At 39.4% G+C, this 21,029-nt stretch overlaps 1 protein-coding gene across 1 annotated transcript in view; it reads right to left on the reverse strand.

Moving 5' to 3' along the window:
- The window catches only part of EXOC4 (exocyst complex component 4), an 824,798-nt gene that overhangs the window by 122,591 nt on the left and 681,178 nt on the right, over window positions 1-21,029 (reverse strand). Inside the window, exon 14 of the mRNA XM_007177140.2 lies at window positions 1,849-2,027. Within this exon, the coding sequence (XP_007177202.2) occupies window positions 1,849-2,027 (179 nt within the window). The remainder of the gene's footprint in view (window positions 1-1,848; window positions 2,028-21,029) is intronic.

Below are 21,029 nucleotides of genomic sequence, written 5' to 3' on the forward strand. Positions count from 1 at the left end.
TGGTGCAATTACAAAGTTGACCATAACTCAGAGAGCATCTTTCTCTTTTTGAGAACAGCTGAAGCCAGGTTGGACTGTGTGAATCACTCAGTGGCTTGCTATGGAGGCTGTGTCCTATTTTGCCTTGTGGAGCTCTTTTAGGATGGACAGAACAGAAATCTGGGAGGCTGTGCTACCAAAATAAGAGACTACATTATTAAATATTAGACTTTGATGGCCCACCGAACGAGAGGACTCCTTCCAATCGTCACTAACAAACCAACCCAAGCAGCCCTACATTTGCAAGAGTCAAAGGAAACTAGGAAAAGAGGCATCTGGTCCCTTTTCAGAGCTGTTTATTTTGCAACTAGCAAAAGGGAGTCAGCTCTTTCTGACTTTTTTTTTTTTTTTTGGTGGAGTAGGGTGAGTCTGGGAGATAAAATGGCTAATTCTGACTACTACTTGTGACAGGTTCCCTGATATGAGGTCGTTATAAAGTTGAAAACCTCTCAAGGATACCTACTTAGGCAGAGTCTGCTCAGACCCGATACTGAGTCCAAACTATCCTTAGTAGGTGAATACATTTCTAAGAATAAACATGTACAATTTTATCATCAGCTAAAAGTAATATTTTAAATACTAAAAAGTGCAAAAATAAGAGTACAAATAAAAAGTAATATTTTAAGAAGATTTCTAAAGCAGAATACATAATCTCAGAAGCCCCCTCCTTCCATCTGCTTTCCTCACCCCCTGTTGACCCCCAGGACAGCTACACAATCAGCATGAGATCATAAGTAAGTGAGCATTCAAAGGTCTCCTAAACTCTGCCCGTGGGGCCTGTGTTTCAGGGCATAATTTACTCTGGTTTATTTCATCCACATCTGCTCCCTCTCTGGGCTGGAAATCATGGTTAATCAAGCAATAATAACTTTTCAAGAGACAATGATAAAAAATAACTTTCTTTGAAGTTCACAGTCCAAATAATACAAGCTTTTTCCTTCTAATAATCTTCTAACAGTTCACTCTAATGCTAACTTCAGAGCTGATTCCGTTTCTTTCATGTTCTTGCTGTTCTTTTGCTTTTTTCTATCCTGTTTTCTGTCCCTCCATTCATGCATTCAAATCTCCCATCTCCTTTATTCCTTCTTCATATCATTTTTTCTTTGTCTTTAACTGTTTAACACTTCTGAACTAATGCTTTTAAAAAACATTTGTGCTATACTTATTGAATAAAGTTTGTGTCCCAAAGTTTTCAAATTATTTTTGAAATAATTGGTCATTGGTCCTTGATAGAAAAAGGTTTCCCATTTTTACTTCAGACCCTATTCCTTAATTTCCTTGAAATGTATAATGAGGTTATCTTTCAGCCATCTCTTTTCCAGAATAATTGTTTTTCTCATTGTCTCTGTTTTCTAGCAACTTGATCACTTCTATTATTCTCTTTTTAGATACTTTTTCATTCCTTTTCTAGCAGTTAAAATGAAAACATCAACGGTGTGCTCAGCTTTGAGCTCTGAGACACAGTTTCTACCCTTGAGAAGTTGTAAGGAGGACAAAATATATTGCTTTCTGTTCTTGAGACACAGTGGTTCAATCTTACACAATCTGGTGTTTCTAAGGTTTAACATCAAGTTATGTTAACATGGACCTTTTTGGCTTCCCACGCCCCACATGGGGAAGCTGAGATTACTTCCTTTCACAGAATCACAAAGTACCAGAGGCTCAGCACAAGCAGAATTCTTGCACAGATCTTCCAACAACTCGGACATGTCCCCTTATGGTGATGTGTAGACACACTCGCATTTCAAATGAAAGTATTCAGTCTAGTTCCTCAGCTGTCCCCACAGGAACCACCCTGCTGGTACTTACTCTGGGATGTAGAAAGATTGGAGAAAGCCGACTTTGTTCGACCTGCTAACCATTCCAAGCTCTCATGCATGTTGGCCAAGGCTTTGAGGTCGCTGACATCACGGAGGATGTCCTGTGGAGGGATTAATTTATCACCCAGGTTCCCAATAAGAACTTCTGACTCCTTGCCAAAGGCTGCCCTGCAAAACAAATCAGAAACACACTTTACTTATAGCATGGAAAAGATAGGGGTGGACAAGACATTCTAAGGCATGTCTAGCAAAATGGTTGTTATTGTCACTATATTACAGCATGCTATTTTTCCTAGGTTTAATTTTGTGAGAACATTATCTTATACATAAACTGGCTTAAAATTACTCTTGTAGGAGAAAGAGTGCGTGGAAGAAGAATGAAGTGACTCTGATGCTTGTACCTTCAACCAGCATGGGCCTGACCTATACAGTGATGGTCCCTGGGGATGGCTTGGATGCCTGCTCTTTTGTAGGTTTTTCCCTTACCTCTTCTGCTATGGAAGTTGAAGAACAGCTTAGGGTGTTAAGTATATACATGGTTTGAAGGTGATTATAATATATAAAACAAACACATTCACCTGGCAGCTTGAAAATCTTTTAAGCTGTTCAAAAGCAGAGGGCCCAGCCTCTGTGAGAAAGCAGATTATAGTTGAGATGGATGACAGGCCTCATTCATCCATTTATTCATTCATTCATTGACTGGTTCTAACAAGGATCTGAGGCAAGGAAGCTACACAGCGTTAAGGCATTCATTATTCGGACAGAGAAACGAGTACGAATCAATGAGGGATCCTTTTACTGGCTGAAAAAACATAATCAAGTAGACTTCACATACAGTCCAGTGTCTTCATAATGTTTTTGTTTTGGGGGGCTTGAAGAATCACGTTATGTGGGGTTAGAGAAGAATGACATTGGAAGGGATCCTATAGACCATATCGCACAGCCAAGGCGCAGAGGGAGAAATGGAGGCTGACGTTCCGCCTACGTGACACACAAGAACTAACCCATAGTTCTCTTTCTTTCAAAAACAGGGCTGAAATGATACAAGATGACTGAAGATGTTAGGGCGAAAAATCATGTCTTTTCAGGAAAGTTATACAGAGGTGGGTAAGCAGAGGTGATGCTGCCGGAAGGTAGAACAGGTTTCTGTAAGTCCCAAAACGTTTAAAACTCACAACACCTTAAGTTAATAGAAGCAAGGGCGTTATTTCAATAGAACAAACCAAACTAAGTTTCAAGCAAGCAGTGATTATTAGCAGCTGACACATAGTCAGAATGACGCTTAACTGACACACAGGCATTTAGTGCTCAGCACTACAGCAGACACTCAAGGTTGAGACAGGTTAACCGCTCTGAATTAAATGCCTATTCAATTATCATTAAATGCTACCAAGTAGTGACTCATGATAAGGCTTCTTGCTTCACCAGAGGGTATCATTTTTTATGGGAAACTCACGATTGAGTTGGTTAAGTTGTGGCTACCAAGGCAATAACAGTGCAGTGGACAGAGCATGGGAACCCCGGGTGTGCAAACAAACCTTATTCGAGGGTCCTGTAATAGGGCTTGGGTGGGGCCTGAAAATCTACATTTCTGACGAGTTTCAGTCTCCTTACCTCGGAAGCATGCTTTCTTTGAATAATAAGGGTTAGAGCACAAGCTTCTAAGTCAGGCAGACCTGGGTCTGAATCCTAAATCTGCCACTCACTCACTGTGTGATGCTGCTTAACTGCCCCGAGCACTGTTAGCTAGGGGTAATAGTACCGACCTCATATGAAATAAAGTAAGATGTAGACGAGGTGATTTAAAGATCTTAACTGGGAAAATTTCCATTATTACAAAAGTAGAGAGAAGAGTATATAAGCAATAACAAACTTCCATATAGCCATTGCTCAGCTTCAATTATTAGCAACTCACGGTGAGTATGATTTCATTTATCCATATCTACTCCCCATCCCCCCTGGAGGATTTTGAAGCAAACCATTCAGGTGATGTGAAGTACATAACACAGTGCATGGAACTGGGTAAAAGCTAGTAAGTTGTAGTTAACTATTATTCTTAGGTCTGCTGAGATGGCTGGTTTATTTAGCATCAACCCAGGGTATGCTGTGACAAATAAATTGAAATAGATGAGTGATGAGAAGTAAATAAATTAGATTGCAAGGGCTAGTTTTACAAATGGAACATCATAGCAAATGCCACTGTGTCTCCGAGTCCAGACTTCTCAGAAGCTTTAAGAGGTAAGTCGTTGTGACAGAAACCACCAGTTGCCTACCCGGCAGCCATGTTCCCACGCCTTCTCAGTCAAAGGACCTTGATACCACTGTGGTAAGCAAGGTACCCAACGTAAAAACAAAATCAACCGAACCAAAAACCCTGCTCAATTTCCCAGCCCCTCTTGTTGATGTGGTGGTCAACGAGATATAAACTGGAACCAGGAAATGGGCTTCCGAGAAAGGTCTTCCAAGCAGTCTTAGTTGGCAGGGACCTCTTTTGCCTTCCCCTTTCTGGAATTCAGCCAAGGTAAGTGAAGCTGTGGTAGCTCTTCTTCAAATACCAGGTGACCTTGAGTATGAATATCATGCTGAGAATAATGGCGCCAAAGACAGGAGGGCATGGGGGCACGGATGACATCATGGAACTGCCACATGGCCCCAGATGATACATTTCTCGACTTCATGTTATAGGAGAGAAAATGAAACCTTATTTGTTTAAGCCACTGCTATTCCAAGTTTCTGCTAGTAAGCAGCGAAATGTAATTTCAACTGACACGATTATCTAATTAGCATAAGTGATGTCATCTTCAGAAAACTTTCTCTGAATTTAGATATCCCTAAAATTGAGTTACTGGGGAAAGCAAAACAATATCTCTTCCATGATTTGAGCCCAGCAGACAGTTATAGTATCTTCCCCTTGGCTATCACTCAGTCAAGTTGTAAATATTTAGTTTTCTTAATCTGTCCTTATATATCAACTCTCCCAGCCCCTTAATCATCTTTGATAGCTGTAACACAAAAAATGCCTGTGGGCTGGGTGGCTAAAAAGCAACAAGGGAGGCAAACTGCCTTTGAAAAACAGGCTTGGAGCATGTAGGTGTAACCCTGGGTGGAACGTGACAATCAAGACAAATGTATTTATGTAGCAGTCTAATCTACTTATGCGGGATCTCTGGGGCCCTAGCATGTCTGCCGTGTGCTGCCAGCACTAGACGTCTATCCCATTCCCCTTTGGCTCACAGAGATGTGCTTAACTTCCCCTGACGGGAAAGCAATAGACGGAGAAAAATACAAACTGCCTCGTGTTGAATATATAGTAGACATCTCATTTGACAGGAATCCATAATCACCCCCTAAAAACCTGGAGAGAGCACCAGAGCCATGACATGGAGAATAAATGATTGACAGCTATAACCATTTCACACGAAAAACCATTCCTTCGAGGATTTGTGTATGTCAAAGAGTTTGGCGGACGGGTTTTATGTGTTACAACAACCTTAAGGGGATGGCTCTAGCTGCTCAACTACAGATTTTTTCCTAAACCCTCTAATTTATTAAATAAATTATGGCATATCCACACTGTGGAGAACTATGCAGTCATTAGAAATTACATAGTAGAAAATATTTGATACCATAGAAAAAATGTTTGATATAGTTTATTTTTAGCCATAATATGAAGTTGAACAAAAAAAACTGTAGGCACTCTATATTTTAAAAGAACATAATTATATATCTATATGAACTGAAAAAAGATTGGATATCTATATACCAAAATGTTAATTTTGTGACTGGATCATGCTTTGTGTTTCTCCGTATTTTCTATACTTTCTCCAATGAACATGTTTACCTTATGATTAAAAACAAAAACCTGAAAGCCCTACCACAAATGAGAAAATCTTTCAGATGGACGCATCAAGCATTTTAACCTGGAAAATTGGAGGACATGGGTATTACAGTTACTTGAGCCAAACTGGAGGCAATGGTTGGTTGGTCTAAAAGCTGGTTTGGACCGTGGCTTCAGCCTTGCTCGAGATGCAGTCAGAAGGGAACTCTCCTACACTGTTGGTGGGAATGTAAATTGGTGCAGCCACTATGGAGAACAGTTTGGAGGTTCCTTAAAAAACTAAAAATAGAGTTACCATAAGATCCAGCAATCTCACTCCTGGGCGTACATCCAGACAAAACTATAATTTGAAAAGGTACATGTACCCCAATGCTCATAGCAGCACTATTTACAATAGCCAGGACATGGAAGCAACCTAAATGTCCACTGACAGATGAATGGATGAAGAAGATATGGTGTGTGTGTGTGTGTGTGTGTGTGTGTGTGTGTATACACACAATGGAATACTACCTAGACATAAAAAAGAATGAAATAATGCCATTAGCAGCAACATGGATGGACCTAGAGATTATCATACTAAGTGAAGTAAGTCAGACAAAGAAAGACAAATATCATATGATATTATTTATATGTGGAATCTAAAAAAATGATACAAATGAACTTATTTACAAAACAGAAATAGACTCACAGACATAGAAGACAAACTTATGGTTAACAAAGGGGGAAGGGGGGGTAGGGATAAATTAGGAATTTGGGATTAACAGACACATACTACTATACGTAAAATAGATAAACAAGGACCTACTCTATAGCACATGGAACTATATTCAATATCTTGTAATAACCTATAATAGAAAAGAATCTGAAAAAGAATAGATATATATGTATTTGTATAGTCGAATCACTTTGCTGTACACCTGAAGCACTGTAAGTCAACTATACTTCAATTTTAAAAAAATGTTCTCAAAAAAACCAAAGAAACAGATGGCAGCCAGTGTCCACTGTGGAGGTCTCATGGCTAGAATGACTACCCCCCAGCATCTGGGTTAGTACTGTTTCTTCTTTGTAGATCTGAATTTCTACTTAGCCTTCATCTTCTGCTTATTATGAAAGCACATTATTGAATGAAGACATTCAATATGTTTATGTGAAATGGGCAGCAGAATAATCATTATCTGGAGAAGGTGAAATAAGAGGCATTCAGTCATGGCCTAAAGATTATCTGATATACCCAGGAACAGACATCAGAACCCAAAACTTGTATGCTTCAGGCACTGAACCTATGTGAGAAGTCACCTTTATTATCAGTAGGCCAACATGCTCACGTAGACGCCTAAAACACTAAAGGAGTGTGTTAAACCTGTTAAGTTTAATTTTACCACACAATTATAATCTTTAAAGAGCTTGAATCTGACAAGAAATCATTTAAGAGAACTTTGCCAAGAGTGTAAAACCTGTTTAATTTAATTTTACCACACAATTTATAATCTTTAAAGAGGTCGATCTGACAATTCATTTAAGAGAAGTTTGCCAAAGATGTGAAAATTGTCTCCATTTAGTCTTTAAATCATTCTGTTATTCCCTGAAATCTTAGGAAGGAAAAAAAAAAAAGTGCACTTTCAACAGACTAAATGCACTTATGAAAGAAACATCACAAATCGTTTCAAAGTGACTGATTTGCAGATCTGGCCTACATTTGACCACATAACATACATGCTCAGACCCTGTCCCACTCCCCAAATCTTCTACTACTACTTCCCATTGTTGTCCCGCTGTAAGATAACTGTCCCAAGAGCCAGGAAACACTGTACAAAGGGCAGTCCCCTATGATCCAGAACAGAGCAGGGGAAAGACACGGGCTGGCTCAGGTGGAGAAGCAGACGACCAGACGCTTTGCGTCCTGGAGGGGGCAGTGTTGTACCCACTCTGAGAACGGAATTGCTTTCCTTGCCTGAAATGTTTCGAGGGGCACCACTATCAGGAGATTTATTCAAGCTCTTATTCGCAATCATGGTGTGCTATTCAACAATGTTGCTGGCCAAGAAACTTACTGGGTGAAATGGCTGATGCAGGATTCAGCTATGGTCCAGTTGGGAAACAACATGTACAAGGCTGGAGTGCTGGGGTACTTTGACTCAAGAGACCAATATACAGTGCTGTTATTTATTTATTTGTTTTTCCAATAACAAGAAAGTATAGGTCTGGGAATCCAAGGATTAGAAGTAGGAATGGTCCCTCTTCTCATTATTAAAACTACTCATGGAGGTTCTGCTCCTGTTCCCACAACTTTGGTCTAGAGGCACTCAGGAAGGAATGCTTCCACCAGAAAATACAACAATGACTAAATTATATGGGTAAGAGAGACTGTCCATCAGCTATTTTGGGCTTCTCACACTACTGAACCAACAGGCAGAGAAAGGGGTCAGTTTGATGCCTGGAAGGACTGACCTCAATTGCCAAGGGCAAAGTGAGTTGCTTCTATGCAGTAAAGGCAGAGAGGACTACGTCGGATTCACTGGAACCCCTTTTAGTATTTCCAGGTCCATAGTAACAGTCATGGAAAAAAAACCATAGCAGCCAACTAAAGGCAGAACTGCCAAGAACTCAGCCTTTTTCAGGAACAAAGGCTCAGTTCAACACAAATAGGTAAAACACTCTGAGCGGCTGAGCGCTGGCAGAGGGCAAGGGCAACATGGGATGGATGGTAGAAGAAGGAAGTAATAAATGTCACCAATTAGAGAAATGTGACCAGTTATAGAAATGGAGGCTGCAGCAGCCCTGCATTTTTATGCATATACTAATCAATGGTTTCTTTTTGTTTTCCACTTCCTTATTTTTTTTTAAATTGAAGTATAGTTGATTACCAATATGTGTTAGTTTCAGGTGTACAGCAAAGTGATTCAGTTGTGTGTATGTGTATGTGTATATATATATATATATATATATATATATATTCTTTTTCAGATTATTTTCCATCATAAGTTATTACAAGATATTGAATATAGTTCCCTGTCCTTATTGTTTATTTTATATATAGTAGTGTGTATCTGTTAATCCCAAACTCCTAAGTTTTGTGGCAAAATATACATAAAACTTACCATTTGAATCATTTCTAAGTGTACAGTTTAATGGCATTAAGTACATTCACAATGTTGTACAACCAACATCACTATTTCCAGAACTTTTCCATCTTCCAAATAGAAGCTCTGTACTCATTAAAGAGTAACTTCCCATTCCCTCCTCCTCCCAGCCCCTGGTAACCACTATTCTATAGTTTGCCTCTATGAATTTGCCTATTCCAGGTACCTCATATAAGTGGAATCATATATGTCCTTTTATGTCTGGCTTATTTCACTTATAATATTTTCAAAGTTCACCTGTCTTATAGTATGTATCAGAATTTCATTCCTTTTTAAGGCTGTGTATTTCATTGTGTGTACATACCACATATTGTTTATCCTTTCTTCTGTGGATGGACATCTGAATTGATTCCACCTTTCGGCTATTGTGAACAATGCTTCTATGAACATTGGTGCACAAGTTATCAGTTTGAATCTCTGCTTTCAATTCTTTTGGGTATATACAGAGAAATGGAATTGCTGGCTTATATGGTATTCTATGTTTAACATTTTGAGGAACCACCAAACTGTTTTCCAGAGCGGCTGCATCATTTTACATTTCCACCAGCAACGCACAAGGGTTCCAACTCCTCCACATCCTCATCAAAATCTACTATTTTCCGTTTCATTTTTAATTTTATTTTTAAAAATAATAGTCATCCTAATGGGTGTGAGGTGCTATTTCTTCTACTATTTTACATGAGGAGCTGGTAGTATTAACTTTCCATTCTAGTTCAGAGGTCACCATATATGAGGAATCACATCTGCCTTGACATGGGACTGCAGAGATCCTAGACTTGAGATGAATTCAATGATGGATGAGGCTGACTCACCCTTGTTGGGGAGAGAGGGAGAATTCCTTTAAATGATGAGTAGTTACCTTGAATTGGGCAGAAGCACCAAGTTTTAATGGATACAGAATAAAAAAGGGGTGAACCCTGAAAGTCCAGGCTTGTTCGCCCTAAGATCCATTCCTCACCTTTGCTGTGATCTGTATCAGGGGGAGGCAGGCGTTGACTCCTGCCAGCTGTTTTCCAGGTTCTCAGCTGGGTACTGACAATGGGAGGCCCTGACGGGAAACTGAAGGCTAAAGGGAAAGGAGAAGAAGTCAGGGCATTGCTATTCCTCTCCCTCCCCCTCTGCCTTGGGTCATGTCTCCAACAGCAGACACATCTCCTTTTTGGCTCTAGCTCCTACCATGCCCCAAATTCCTTTGGGTACCTTTGTGCTCCAGTAAATGGCTCTTCCCTTTGGAAAGAGCTAAAGGGAGGCAGTGGCTGCTTGCTGTTGCTAATCTACAGGTTCTCCTAATGTCCTCTGTTTGACACTCAGGTCCTCATTCACCTGTAATAACCAATTCCCTACATTTAATTCCCACTTGAAGGAATTTATGGGAACACTTGAAGTGGTTTCTGTTTTCTGGATCAGACCTTGACTTATACTAGGCCTAATAAGATGTCTGACCATATTCACTGCAGCTGAAACTTGATTAAATTCTTTGGCATGGGATTAATTAGTTCTGTTGTATAGACAGAGAAACTGAGACATGTTAAGGTAACCTGTAAAGACCACTTAGCCATTATCCGTCAGAGCTTAAACTGATGAAAGTTATAAAAAGGTCAGGTCACCTACCTAGATTCCTAATAATACCGAGTGATTCTTACGAGATGTGACAATGACACTTCCATCGATCGCTCCTGCTTTTTACAACTGCTCAATCTTCAACACTTTCAAAACCTGTCTAATTTGTCTGTGGCAAAAATAATGGAGGTGGTACCATTCTGATGGGTTCTTTAATCAGGTTTTTAAAAATTTTTTCTAAAATGATCTTGGCTAAACCCTCATAAATAGGAAGAAATAAAATAGTCCAGTTACCTTGATTACAATATTATTTTTTTCTTCCTAGAAACTGCTAAACCTCATCACTAAGTCTATCCTTCAATAGTTTTCATCACACACAATCATGTGAGTAGCTATTTTTCATATTTAATAAGTAATTTCTCCTCTTCAGAAATTTGTCTCCTCCTTCAATAATCACAATCAAAGATTTTTCATTTGCTTTCTTTGCCTTCTGTCTGTCCACGATTTAGAAACTTGCAATACTCTTAATATACTTGCTATATATATATATATATATATATATATATATATATATATGTTGCAGGGGAACTGGAGTTTCTACTCACTCAGAGATGTCAGCCAAAGAAATTAATCATGACTATTATTAAGGTGTGTTGGGGGGTGACCACCAGCTTGTCCCCTTGTGCTTTTAAATCACCTTGTTCACTGGGACAGGCATAAAGCACTAGACTTTTGGATTTACAGTGTTCTGGCACTGAGAAGGATTTTGGTAGTTAGTCTAAACCAGTAGCTATAACTCTGGCTAGACATTAAAAACTTAACTAGAGAAGTTTAAACAAAATACCTGATGACAAACTTGACCTGCCAAAATTCAACTTTAATTGGCATGGGTGGGGCTCGGTCACGGGCATTTTTTAAAATAATAGCTTTACTGAGACAGAATTCATATACCATAAAATTTACCCACTTAGTATATGCAGTTCAATGGTTGGTTTTTAGTATAGTCACAGAGTCACACAATCACACAATTAACTTAGAACATTTTTATCTCCTCCAAAAAGAAACCCTGCACCTGTTAGACTTCCCATTTATCCTCAACCCCAGTCCTAGGTCACCACTAATCTACTTTCTGTCTCTATAGATTTCCCTATTCTGGACATTCATATATAATTCCTATTAATATAAATGGAATCACACAATATGTCATCTTTTGTGACTGGCTTCTTTTACCTAACATGGTTTCAAGGTTTATCCGTGTTCATGCATACAGTAGTACTTCTTCTATTACCAAATAGTATCGCATTGGATACATCATGGATCTATCCCATTTTGTTTATCTGTTCATCACTTGGTGGATAGTTGGGTTGTTTCCATTTGTTGGCTATTATAAATAATGCTGCTATGAACATTCACATCTAAATTTTTGTGTGGATGTATGTTTTCATTTCTCTTGGGTATATATACCGAGAAATGGAATTGCTGGGTCATATATGGTAACTCTAACCCTTTGAGAATATGTCAGACTGTTTTCTAAAGTGGGTGCATCATTTTACATTTCCACCAGTAGTACACGAGGGTTCCAATTTCTTCACATCCTTGCCAACACTTGTGATTACCCATCTTTTAAAATTATAGTCATCTTAGTGGATGTGAAGAAGTGTCTTGTGGTTTTGATCTTCATTTCCTTGATGGCTAGTGATACCGAGCATCTATTCATGTGCTTACTGATGATTTGTATACCTTCTTTAGAGCAGTGGCAATTCTGACCCTTTGATCATTTTTTTAAAAAATATTTATTTATTTATTTATTTGGCTGCGCCGGGTCTTAGTTGCGGCACGCAGGCTCTTCGTTGTGGTGCACGGGCTCTAGAGCGGGTGAGCTCAGTAGTTGCGGCGCACAGTCTTAGTTGCCCCGTGGCGCGTGCGATCTTAGTTCCCCGACCAGGGATCGAACCCGCGTCCCTTGCATTGGAAGGCGGATTCTTAACCATTGGACCACCAGGGAATTCCCTTTGATCATTTTTTAATTGGGTTATCTGCCTATTATTGAGCCATACATTCTTTAGCAGATATTTACTAGGAATCCACCATTACCCAGGCCCTGTCCTAGTTCCTCTGGGGGGTTCAAAGTCCACTAGAATGATTTTGTAATTCACTAATATGCCATGACCCACAGTGTGAAAAATGCTGCGTTAAAGTCTGGCTCTGTGAATGTGTTCCTTGATTCTGTCTCCCAAAGATGGCGAACTTCTATCAAGCATTTTAGAGAGAAACCCCCCACCTTTCCAATGGGGAAATCTGGCAGTCACTACCTTAAACAAAAAGTCAAGCTTGGCATTGCCAGTAGCAGCACAGCCAGACTTTATATGAAGTGACATAGTGGGAAGCACAAAACACCACCTACACGGGTATTCTTGACAGATATGTTCAGTCTGGATATAATCACAAAGAAACTTTTAGCTAAATTCAGATCTCTACTTGGTAACTGGCCTAGACTCTTTATCAAAGGATTCCATGTCATGAAAAAGAGAGGGAGCTGATGAGGCTGTTATAGATTAGTGGAAACCAAAGAGACATATTATAATGTGTAAACCTTGATTGGATCCATGACACTTTTTTGGTAACTGGGGAAATTTGACTATAGACTGTACGTTGGATAAACTTTGAATGAAGGCTGGTTTTGTTAGGTGTGGTGTGGTAGCCAGAACAATGGCCCTTCAGAGATGTCTATACCCTCATCTTGGGAACCTATGATTATGTTACTTTATAAGGCAAAAATGATTTTGCAGATCTGATTAAGGTTAAGGACATTGAGATGGGGGGATTATCCTGGATTATCTGGGTGGACCAAATCTAATCACAAAGTGAAGAAGCTTTCCTAGCTGTGGTCAGGGAGAGAGATGTGATGATGGAAGAAGGCTCAGAGAGAGGCTAGGTTGCTGGCTTTGAAGATGGAGGAGGAGGCTACAGACCGGAGCATGAGGTTGGCCTCCAGAAGCTGGAAAGGCGAGGAAATGGATTTTCCCCTAGAACCTCCAGGAAGGAATGAAACCCTGCAGACACCTTGATCTTAGCCCATTGAGACTTGTATTGGACTTCTCGCCTACAGAACTGTAAGAAAATGAATCCGTATTGTCTTAAGCCACTGGTAATCTGTTACTGCAGCAACATAAAGCACATGGTAATAATGCGGGTGAGTAGGAGAATGCCCTTGTTCTTGGGAGAGTCATGCTAAGAATTTAAGAGTAAAAAGTCATGATATCTTTAGCCTACTTTTAGATGATTTGGCAAGAGGGAAGTGTGTATATATATTTGGAGAGGAAACTGAGAGGGGATGGCAAGATGTTAACAGTCAGTAAATCTAAGTCAGGGTATATATGCAGTTACTGGACTGTTATTTCAACTTTTCTATGGGTTTAAAACTTTCCAAATTAAAACAAGTTTAAGTTTAGGGGAAAAAAATCAGAAATGAGAAATAGATGGAAAACTGATGCACGTTTCAAAATCAGTATCTCCCCTGCCCAGAATAGTTCCTAGAACAGCATCTCCTAGGAATTGCTTCCTAACTGGATCTCTTGACAGTACTCTTTAAGTTTCTTCCCAGTGTGCTGAGTTTCGGGAAACAAAGGTTTTGTACGAGGTACAACATAACTTGTATGGTGAGAATTTAATGCACTAAATTAAAAACGTAAACAATATTACTAAAACAGTCAGAGCCCTTGCAAACTGTTCACGCTGTTCTCCTTTCAGATCTGGAGAGAGAAAATTCAGCATGACAGCCAGTTATGTTCTGACATGTTCAATCCACGTAGGCATAAACGCAGAATTTCTTCTGTCATTTCATCTTTCTGTCCTTGTATAGGAATTCTGGAGTAGTTTATGCGCTATGTTCTCATGGGTGAGCACAGAAAAACTATCATGCTCAAATAAGTCTCTTCTAGAAAAGAAAGGCTACAGGTTTACCAAGGTGATGGCAGGGCAAAGGTCTAGAGACTGAAGCTCAGACACCATTCTGCTACAGGCAGTTTTACCTCTACCTGGGTTCCCTGCCTGACAGACAGACAGAAAAACATCACCCTTTTTATCAAAAGCTTGTATAGGCTGGGCTGGTGGCAAAACATCAAGGTTCAAACAGTGAGCCTCCAATTAAAGGCCAAGATTTTAATCACAGGTCAACAGAAGATGACTAGGTGATAAGTTCAAATACTACATTACAGGAGATTCATCATGTAGAAAAAACAACCCTGTTCCTATTTGACTCAGAACTGCAGAAGTCATTTGACAAGAAATTCTTTAAATTTTTTCTACAGTCATAGTTTTAATTTAAGTTGCCACTTTTCTTCCTGGGAAGCGTAACTTTTGTCCCTTTGCCTGTATTAGTAGCAACATACTCTATACATTAAACAGTTAGCCTTTTTATTTGACTAATTTCCAATTATTAATGTAAAATTACAGCTCAGACTGTAACAGGTAAAGGTAAACAGTTAAGTATCTTCACCTTGCTATGAACTGAGATGTAGTCCCCCAAATTCATATGTTGAGGCTCCCAACCCCAAAGTGATGGTATTTAGAGATGGGATCTTCCGGAGGTAATTAAGTCATGATGAAGCTGGAGCCCTCATGATGGGATCAGTACCCTTATAAGAAGAAACCTGAGAGAAATCTCTTGTTCTCTCCTTGACCTGTGAGTTCACAGCAAGAAAATAGGCCTCTGCAAGCCCGGAAGAGAGCCTTTATCGGGAACTGAATTGGCCAGCACCTTGATCTTGGACTTCCCAGCCTCTAGGACAGTGAGAAATAAATTTCTGTTGTGTAAAGCACCCAGTCCAGGGTATTTTGATAAGGCAGCCCGAGCAGACTAATACACACCCTATACTCTAAGACTCCTTCTATGCTATCCTTACTCTTATTTAACTCTTTTACTTGTATATCAAGTAGTACATGAGTACAGACATACAGTCACCAAGCACTTATTGAGCAACTGTTGTGTGTCTCACTCTAGGCCTGACATTCAACAACAAAATTCTAAAGCAATGATGCTAGAAGCATGCTTGTCATTGACCCTACTCCTTTGATAGTGCTGAATCCTGATCTGATCAAGGACTCTGGTTTCAAAAGCCTTTACAGGCACTTTCTGCTTTTATGACGATGTTTTTCTGGAAAACAATAATCATCAAGGAATCGACCAAGTTTCCTTATCAAAACAGCTTTATAATTGAAAGTTGTGATTCTGAGATATCAAATAAATGATGAATGTTTACCAAAAATATGCCAAAAATGTAAACATACTAAAACCAGAACCCTTAGTAGCTAAAAAAATAGAAATATTATATTCAAAATTCTACATAATGGACAGAATGTACTAAGTGTACTGATTATATAAAGGGCTCCAACCTATTCTAAAGTGTAAATACACAACATAAAAACACAACTTCACTGGACATAAAATATGACCTAATATGCTAGTTAAAGCATGTGTGTGGGTGTGCACACACACGCACACACACTCACAAAACCAGCCTAGAAGTTTGAGAATCAAAGCTTGTCATTTACACAAGGGCTTAATCTCCAAAATATACAAACAGCTAATACAACTCAGTAACAAAAAAACAAACAACCCAATTGAAAAATGGGCAGAAGACCTAAATAGACATTTCACCAAAGAAGACATCCAGGCGGCCAATAGGCACATGAAAAGATGTTCAACATCACTGATTATTAGAGAAATGCAAATCAAAACTACAATGAGGTACCACCTCACACCAGTCGGAATGGCCATCATTAAAAAGTCTACAGGGGCTTCCCTGGTGGCGCAGTGGTTGAGAGTCTGCCTGCCGATGCAGGGGACACGGGTTCGAGCCCTGGTCTGGGAAGATCCCACATGCCGCGGAGCAACTAAGCCCATGAGCCACAACTACTGAGCCTGCGCGTCTGGAGCCCGTGCTCCGCAACGGGAGAGGCCGCGACAGTGAGAGGCCCGTGCAGTGCGATGAAGAGTGGCCCCCGCTTGCCGCAACTGGAGAAAGTCCTCGCACAGAAACAAAGACCCAACACAGCCAAAAATAAATTAAAAAAAAAAAAAAGTCTACAAATAACAAATGCTGGAGAGGGTGTGGAGAAAAGGGAACCCTCCTACATTGTACATTGGTGGGAATGTAAGTTGGTACAGCCACTATGGAGAACAGCATGGAGGTTCCTCAGAAAACTAAAAATGAATTACCATATGATCCAGCAATCCCACTCCTGGGCATATACCCAGATAAAACTATAATTCAAAAAGATACATGCACCCCTATGTTCATAGCAGCACTATTCACAATAGCCAGGACATGGAAACAACCTAAATGTCCATCGACAGATGAATGGATTAAGTTGTGGTACATATATACAATGGAATACTACTCAGCCATAAAAAGGAATGAAATAATGCCATTTGCAGCAAACATGGATGGACCTAGAGATTATCATACTCAGTGAAGTAAGTCAGAAAGAGAAAGACACATGCCATATGATATCACTTATATGTGGAATCTAAAATATCACACAAGTGAACTTATCTATGAAACAGACTCACAGACACAGAGAACAGACTTGTGGTTGCCAAAGGGGGGAGTGGGGGAGGGGTGGATTGGGAATTTGGGATTAGCAGATGCAAACTATTATATATAGAGTGGATAAACGACAAGGTCCTACTGTATAGCACAGGGAACTATATTCAGTAACCTGTGATAAACCATAATGGAAAAGAATATGAAAAAGAAAGTCCCACCTCTGCTGGGACTTTCAGAGCTGTGCAGTTTTTCTGCCAGGAGCCACTGTATATATATATGCATAACTGCATCATTTTGCCGTGCAGCAAAAATTAACACAACCTTGTAAATCGACTATACTTGAATAAAATAAAATTTTAAAAAAAGGTTGTTTACAGATGAGGGATGGAGATGCAGAAGAGTGAGGGAACCTGGCTAAAGACACATGGAGAATTAGGGGTAAGGTGGGGTAGGAACTCAGGGCTCAGTCTCAGGGTTTTCTCCACATTCTGTACCTCCCTTTTTGGTACCAAGTAGATGAGTACACTGATATATCAGTATGTAAATACAGTGGAAAGTTCCATGAAAATCGATACTAGGTAACAACAAGCAAAGAGCGAATTGGGAAGCAGCACATTATTTTCAGGCTGATGGCACTGCTCAGAGTTCTAATTCAGATTCAACTTGGAATAAAGTTGCACTTGAAATGCTCGGTTAGCTTGGAACATGAATGCATCTTCCTTTAGCCAAGCCACTCAAATAAGCCTGGCTACTTTGTAGGATGTTGTCCAGCAACACAGGATATAAACAATAAGGTACCAGGTTTTTTTTTCTGTAGGTGCTGGGACTTTCAGAGGTGCACAGTTTTTCTGCCAGGAGCCACTCTAAGTTATGCATTCCTAGAAATAGCAATAGTTTTCTATAAAGAACATTTCTTAAGCTTCAAAACAGATTATCAACATATAGGATTAAAACAACCAATAATTACTTACTATAAGCTAAACATATACTTTGGTTTTTCAACTACCAAGAATTATTATAGATTTCAAAGTCAAAATTTATATAGCATTGAACTTCCTCATAGAGTATTCCAGTTTATTGATGATTCTGGTTATTTCTCAAATTGCCATACAATTTCCTTTTAAGAATTTTAAATCTATTCAGAGCAGACACTAAACAACTGATCTCAAGCAATGGCAATAATTCTGAAACTGAGGAAATAAGTGTCATGTCTTCAAGGTAGCTCTCTGGGGAAGGGATTGAGCAATTGGTGGGGGGTCTTAGGAGGAAGACAAAGAAAGATATGGGAATCTCTGGGGCAAAGTATACTACAGAGAGGAGTAAATGCTTCACATAAAATTGGCAGAAAAATGAAGATGGCTTAAGATTAAGATATTTTTTCAGGGATAAAAAAAATGTTAGAATGATAGTGTATTTGTGAACAATTCGTGAACTGGCAGTGAATACTAACAGGGTTTGAGGACATGTGGAAATTTTTTTAAGCAACTAAAAATTTAAAAGCTAAGTACTAATTACTCATGGTTAAATAACCGATAATGATGAACAGTGATCCCCTGTCCCACCCACCCCTCACCTCAGTCTTATGCCCCAGAAAGAAGCACCTACAACTTTTTTAAAAAAACAGTTTCTGTTTCTAATTCTTCCAGTGGTTATATCCACCACTGTATATAAATCTGTGGAAACTGCTATGCATTGATACATTCATTTTAGAATTTTTATACTGACCTCCTGCTCCGTGGATGGGTGAGGAATTAGCTTACTTATGTCCCCTCTTCCCACCCCCCAATCATATCAATTTCCCCTTCTCAGTGTAGTTACATTATTATTTTTCATTTTTCTACTGGTCTCTTTTTAACATATTTACATATTATCTTTACCTCTAGCAGTAGTACTCACCCTGCTCTAAGTTGCTTATTTGCTTAACTCCCCCAAAGACTGTGAGCTCCTAACCCAGGAGGGAAGCAGGGTGAGATGCAGAAAGGGAGAGGGTTATGGGGAGGAGACGCTGGAGGAGTTGATACCTGAGCTGTATCCTGAGAGCCGAACTGGAGAGGTACAGGAGGCAGGGGTGGGATGAGGGCATCTCAGGAAGAGGAAAGGGCATGCGCAAACACATAGAGGGAGGAAAGAGCATGGTAGACTGGGAACAGGAAAAGGTGCAATAAGATAGGGGCGAGAAGGCAAGGGGTCCTTCATCATCCGGCAGGGAAGTAAGCCTGCAGCAGAGAGCAGCTACCAGTAAAGATGGCATTAGGCAGAGGATAGCAGGCCTGGGACTTTTCAGTGGTGGGTGTGCACTGTCTCATGTCTGCCCCTGTCTTAGGAACACCTCTTCCTGCTCCTACCCCAGAGAGATAACTGGTATCCTTGCCACCATCACAATGGCACAGAACATCATTCTCAACCGCACTTTCTGAAGGGCTGAGTAGGACGAAATTAGAGGGATTAATTTCTTCTTTTATTAAGACTCCAAATGAGAGAAAGAGGAATGGTTATTGAGTGTACATCTAAGTTTAAAAAAATAAATAAATAATTCCATGATCTAAAATTAAACAAAAAATAAAATGTAGAGAATACTATATTAGTGATTTTTTAATGATACTAACAGATAACTACAGTCCTCAAATAACCGTCTCAGTAGGCTAGCATTTATGCACTGTACAGAGGAAATTTACATTTTTTTTTCATTTACTGCCAATCGTATGCTAACAGGAGTCATATCATTTTGATATAATAACAAAGTGCCTAATTCAATCATCTTGAACATTAATTGATATGTTTGTAGCTGAGTCTCCAGTTAATTACCTGTCTTTTTTGTTTAATTTTGAGATTTAAATCTACTTCTCATCCAGTCTTGCCTGTCAGTGTCCTACATACGTCTATGACCTTCATCTTGTGTAATCAAGGGGAAAAAAACATCTTAGCAAAGCATTTTCTACTCCTGTACTTATTTAATATATTCATATTTTCTGATTCATCTTTCCTTTTATAATTGTATTTTTAAAGTCACATTAAGCCTGCAGAGGTAGTGGAATAAATGTCTCTATTCTAATAAACATTTGTTCAAGCTAGCTAAAGTCTTTTTTTCTTTTCCTGCATCAGATCTTTTACTTATTCCTTCAAATTTTTCTAAAGAGTCTTCAATGGGTGTAGTTATCTAGAACCTTTTAACAGTCATTGCTTATATTGTTTTGAGATGCTTTAAATTTCCAAGTGGAATTTTTCTGAAAATTATCTGTGCTCTACTTTATTTTTTAATTTATTTTTTATTTTAATTTTTTTAATGTTTATTGTTTTTTATTGAGGTGATTTTTAAAAATTAATTAATTAATTAATTTATTTTTGGCTGTGTTGGGTCTTCGTTGCTGTGCACAGGCTTTCTCTAGTTGCGGCGAGCGGAAGCTACTCTTCATTGTGGTGCACGGGCTTCTCACTGCAGTGGCTTCTCTTGTTGAGGAGCACAGGCTCTAGGCATGTGGGCTTCAGTAGTTGTGGCACATGCGTTCAGTAGTTGTGGCTCGAGGGCTCTAGAGCGCAGGCTCAGTAGTTGTGGCACACGGGCTTAGTTGCTCCATGGCATGTGGGATCTTCCCGGATCAGGGCTCGAACCCGTGTCCGCTGCATTGGCAGGTGGATTCTTAACCACTGCACCACCAGGGAATCCCCTGTGCTCTACTTTATTAGTACTATGTTTACATTGAAATACATTCCCAGGCTTACTAGATTTCTACTTCTCTTGTTTAATCTCAGCTGGATGAAGAAATTTAAGAAGTGTAAAGACCAACCAAAGGCAAAAACAAAACAAAAGAGATTAATTAGTGGCAGGGCTGAGGACTAGAACTCAGGCCTGTGAGCTTCCAAAAGGAACATGCTACTACACATGTAACTTTCGGGGAGGCCACTGAAAGCATTTTCTTCCAATTAAGGCATTTGGCTCACCATTCTTCATATTTCAGTTTTTTTCATTTGAAGAGTGAATGATCCTTCCTATTTTTAAATTCAGTTTCATTCAGTCAACATTTATTGAAGGTCTTCGATGTACTATTAGGGTCCACAGAAGGTTAAAGTACAAACTTGCTTT

Source organism: Balaenoptera acutorostrata, chromosome 7 (genome assembly GCF_949987535.1).
Source record: "Balaenoptera acutorostrata chromosome 7, mBalAcu1.1, whole genome shotgun sequence".
NCBI lineage: Eukaryota > Metazoa > Chordata > Mammalia > Artiodactyla > Balaenopteridae > Balaenoptera > Balaenoptera acutorostrata.